Source organism: Apis laboriosa, unplaced genomic scaffold (assembly GCF_014066325.1).
Source record: "Apis laboriosa isolate Shangri-la unplaced genomic scaffold, ASM1406632v1 scaffold11_cov152, whole genome shotgun sequence".
Taxonomy (NCBI): domain Eukaryota; kingdom Metazoa; phylum Arthropoda; class Insecta; order Hymenoptera; family Apidae; genus Apis; species Apis laboriosa.
The window spans coordinates 46,531-51,617 of record NW_025221020.1 but is presented as its reverse complement, the minus strand read 5'-3'; the positions used below and the strand labels follow the sequence as shown (position 1 = coordinate 51,617).

The following is a 5,087-nucleotide window of genomic DNA, read 5'->3' as shown; positions in this document are numbered from 1 at the left end:
TTCCGCTTTTCGTCTTTTTTTTCTTCTTCTTTTTTCTTCTTCTTTTTCTTCTTCTTTTTCTTCTACTTTTCCCTCTTCTTCCTTCGACTTTGAAAACAGTACAAAAACAAGCAAAGAGACACGTGAGTACATTAAGTAAATTAATCGTATGTTATGATCTGAAACGCGATGGACGATACACCTTATCCCTTAATTATGTACATAATTTTCACGTTTCGAATTATGTTTTATTTGTTAGGTACAATTTATTGTACGTATATTTATTATACGTATATTTAGTCGAATTATATATTGCATCGGTATACGTACACGCATAAGCTGCGTAAGTATCTAGATATAATGCGTTTACAAGCGTTCCATCATTCCAACATATCGGAACATATATTAATGCAGTTTCGTCTGTGATATAGATATGTATACGCAAACTAGCTCGTAATAACTGTATAACCTCTAATTGTATAATTTAATATTCACTCTTGCGATTTGTATGTATCTTAACCAAAACAAAACGAATGGTTTATATAATTATAATCGGTCTTTTCACACGTTGCAAATATTACTTGTGTAATAATTCTCGCCTATACATAGAAATTCGAGGAAACACGAAGCGTCGAATCGAGCGACACGGTGCGGTAGATAATAAGAGAACGCAATAGCAACAAATCGTTTCGAACGTTTGGAGGTTGAAGTACGAATCCTCGAATCGTATTACCAACGTTTATTACGCACGTTACAGAGTCGAAATGTTCTCGCGACACGTCGAAACGAAGCAAAGTTTTCGATGACGTTTCATTCGAAATAAAGAATGGAAATAAAGAATGCTTTCGACCTGCTACGAGCGATCGTTGGTCGATTTACCTTTTACAATGGTGAGATAGTAATTCTTGTAGATAAGAGGATCGGTATCGTCGCTGACAAAATTTCGATCCGGTTTCACCGACGCAAATGGATTTTGACGCGGTTGTAACACGACTTGTACATCCGCGACGGAACTTATACGAGCTATCTCCCATAGGATTTCGTGCTTCGTGTAAGAGGTAACGGCAACGGGGACCGATGCTTTGCAAAACTCGCGTATCGTTTCGAACCAGCTATCCTTCCCCCCGAACCCGGTTTTTCGGTAGAGGCCAGGATTGTAAATACAAATTAGATCGGGCGCAGCGAGACGTTCAACCGCGTCGTGATAAAGCATCTCGGGTTTAAACGTAACGTTAACGGCTCTACCGGTGGATTTACACTTCTTGCACAATCGAACCGTGGATAAAAGTCTCGGTGGCACGCCACTCGGCAATCGTAATTCCGGACCGATCAAGATCAAACGGAGCCTCTTTAAATTTGGTAAAAAATGAAGGAACAATTTTTCCCAAACGCGTAAATTTATACCTTCGAATTGAAATTCCGCGCCGACCAGATGAATCGTCCATTCGATTTTATTCCCCCATTCGGGGCAACAAGTTTGCGTGGAATAAAGAGCCGTCAATGGAATCGTGCACAATTGGGATAACGTCGAGTACGTGTAAGTATCCATGTTTCGATAATACGGGCAATTTCCGTATATCTCGAATAATAAGTGGTCGAGATCGAGATTGGATCGCGTTACGGATATTTGGCGAAATTCGTTGGGAATTTTCGGATCGACCCAACCGTATCTATGCTGGAAAAGTAAAACCCTTTGCAAAATTTGAAACTGCGCGCACCAATTTTCGTGTCCCTCGCCGTGTTCCTCGCAAAAATATTCCATTCCGCAACGAGAGCAACAAGTCGATTTCTCGCTGAAGCAACGGCAACTCCGACAAACTCTCGGATATAGGATAATCTCCCTCTCCCAAAGTTCCAATCGTCTTCCGATCTTCGATTCGAGGGACGCGATCAATTTTAATCGATAAACGCGATACTGTTCCGGATCGAGTCGCGCGCTCCCCGACTTATCGGAGGAGAGCATCGATACCATCGATGAACGAATCTCGTTCAACGGTTCGCACAACTCGCGATGCTTCGTAGATCCTTGCGCTCGATGAGCGGTCGAGCAATAAGATACCATTCGGCAACGCTCGCAAAGTAATTTCGATCTATGCATACATACAGCGCAAAGGCTCGATACGAATACGAATCGCGGTCTCACGTTCAACTCGACTCTCTCTTCCTCTTCCTCTTCCTCTTCCTCGTTCTCATCCTCGCTCGATTCCCGCCGAAACGTCGACGAAACGTCGTCGTCGTCCCGTAAAAATGCCCTCATCGATCGGGAACGTGCATCGATCGGCACGTTCGACGCCTCCTCCACGTCCCCTCTCTTTTCTCTCCTCGAAAATTTATCCCCTTCGCTTCTTCCATCTTTCTCCCCCTTTCTCTCCTTCTCCTCCATCGCTTTCTCTCCGTCGTCAACGCAATCGAGATTATCGCATTTCGATCTTCTCGATAACGATAAATTATTTCCTTTCCTTCGATGATGCTTTTTGCGCCCCATCTAAAAGTTTTTTTTATCGATATCGATCGTTTTGAATCGTCATCACCACTACCATCGCTATCATCTCCTTGTTCGAATTTTATCGGTATTGCGTTCAATCGTGCTTTTTATTTTTACGTCTCTCTCTCTCTCTCTCTCTCTCTCTCTCTCTCTCTCTCTACGTAATTTTGAATAAAAAATTTAAAAAAAAACCCGACGATTTGATATTTTTGACCAATCTTTATCGATCAACCATGCATATCTGTTAAATTTAATCTTATTTTAGTTACCAAACCCTAGGAAACAAATGCGAAAAAAAAAAAGAAAAAGAGAGATATAGAGATAAAGAGAAAAGAAAAAATTGATGATAATAATTATCGTTTAAACCAACAATTTAAACTTTATTATTAAAAATTTATCACGATTGTGGATTTTTTGTGGGAAACTTACCTTGCAACGTTACACTTAATCTTGATATCACAGCAATTATTGAATAATAATAAATATTTTATATTTCTTTACGACGAATTTCGTTACGAATTACGAATGAAAATAATTATCCGATCTTATTTAAAATATTATCGAATATAAGTAACAAAAAATGAACAGAAATGTATAATCGAATTACAATAGCCGAAATCTCGCAAGATACGTGTATTGTCGAAAAGACAGAGCTTACTTGTGGGCACTATGCCCGGTGCCCGGATAAAAGTAGTAGTATTTCGAGCGTCGTTCCTTGAATATATACCCTCTGTTCCCGGGGTAACATATCTAAATTGATTACAATTGCATGCATGCATTTATTAACATAAATCTCTCTCTTATTTCTTCTTTCGAAGAAATTTTGTTTAAATTTTCCTCCTAAAAATCAACATTTTTACATCATATTTTATATAAATTAAACTTTCTATTTCTGTTTTGTCTCCTTTTTTTCTTTTTATTTCATATTTTATTTTATTTTCTCTTCTTTTTACAATAAAAAACTGTGACATCCTCCTCATGAACATATAAGAAAAATAAGTAAAAAAAAATATTATTTTTCGTCTGTCTTTGTAATATTATTTCTATTTTTTTACCAACTTCTTTTTTTTAACTTTATACATATGCATTGTACGTTTATTTTTAAGATACGTATTAATATTAATTAAGAAAAAAAAAAAGTTTTAAAGTTCAAAAAATTTTTTTTAAAGTTATTTTGATTTTATTTATATGAATATTGAATGACAAAATTACAAACACATAAAACAACTATCGATATATATATATATATATATATATATAATCGTTGAAATATTAATTCTAATATGTACATGTATCAATTTTTATTTCAATTCAAAAAAAAAAAAAAAAAAAAAAATCTTTCTTCTGTGTAAAAATGGAAGATTATCGATAAAGTAAATTCCTTTCTTTTTTTATACATTTGTACCATATATATGCATAATTTGTTAAATCTATATAAATAAATCTATTATTATTATTATTATTATTATTATTGTTATTATTGTTACAACTTTTCTATTTTCTTATACGTATATGATCTCGTATTTCTGATATTCTGATTTTGCGATTTTTTCAAATTCCGAAATTCCAATTTTGAACTTTTCATGTTTGAACCTGTCGACATAGATATCATTTTATACCACGTATGTGCTACGAAATATTACGTCAAATAAATATAATCAAAAATTTTCTGTAATCATGTTTCGTAATATATCAATTTTTTATTATATATAATTTTTCATAGTTTTTCATCTGTTGACTGACAGTGAGAACGCCTCCACGTGGTTGAACGACGAACAAATATGGAGCCGTATTCTACGTTCAAGGTAGGTTATACGGTATCGAGGTTATGTTTTCGCGTTCAAGTATCGTCACTTTGGCAATATATTTTTTTCGCATCGTTGCCAAAAGTTTATTTATAAAAACGCTACAAACAGCCAAATTATTCATATCGATTAATTAAATATCTCGTATGTAAAATTAAAAATATTAAGTTACGCGATTACAATGGGAATATCTCTTTTGCTTACAAATATAATATTTTAATCCGCAATATCATCATTTTAATAAAATTTTCTTTACGATACTACATTCTTTTTTCGTAATAAAATATTATTAGAAAAGATTGTATTCGAATTCACAATTTTCTTATATTCAGATCGTTTTTAACGATAATGAATTTCTATATATTATTAATTACACTTTTATATCATTAAATATCACTTATATCTATATAAATATCTAAACGTATCGTTAAACGAAGTTTTAATTATTTTCATATTCAATCGTATTTTGATTCTTACGGTATTTTTTTTTTATTCATATCCGACAATTAATTTGTTATTGTATCGTTAACCTCACCTCGTCACCTCACCAACGTTGTTTTACATTTTTATCCTTTCACTATAAACTATAAATTGTTTTCTTCCAACTTTCGATTCGATTAAGATTATAAAATAATTAATTATAGGACAGATAAAGCGTTTGATAAAGCTTCATCTCAAATGGATTATAATTGAAAACATTCAAATCATTTTTAAATAATAATTGATACACGCTTAATCTAATTACAACGTATGAAATACGAAAAAAAAAAAAAAAAAAAAAATACTTCTAAAATAAATTCGTACATTCGTACATTCAA

General features: G+C 33.7%; 1 protein-coding gene across 1 annotated transcript; it reads right to left on the bottom strand.

The window, feature by feature from the left end:
• Window positions 1-140: 140 nt before the first annotated feature.
• On the bottom strand, window positions 141-3,480 carry LOC122717311. The gene is made up of 2 exons (XM_043941264.1): window positions 2,894-3,480; window positions 141-2,464 (listed from the first exon to the last, which is right to left on the bottom strand). The coding sequence occupies exon 2, from the start codon at window positions 2,462-2,464 to the stop codon at window positions 833-835; it is 1,632 nt and encodes a 543-aa protein (XP_043797199.1). The 5' UTR covers window positions 2,894-3,480; the 3' UTR covers window positions 141-832.
• Window positions 3,481-5,087: the final 1,607 nt, after the last annotated feature.

Excerpts from the sequence above, each read along its gene's own strand:
- LOC122717311 (XM_043941264.1), bottom strand. The coding sequence starts at position 2,464 with ATGGGGCGCAAAAAGCATCATCGAAGGAAAGGAAATAATTTATCGTTA.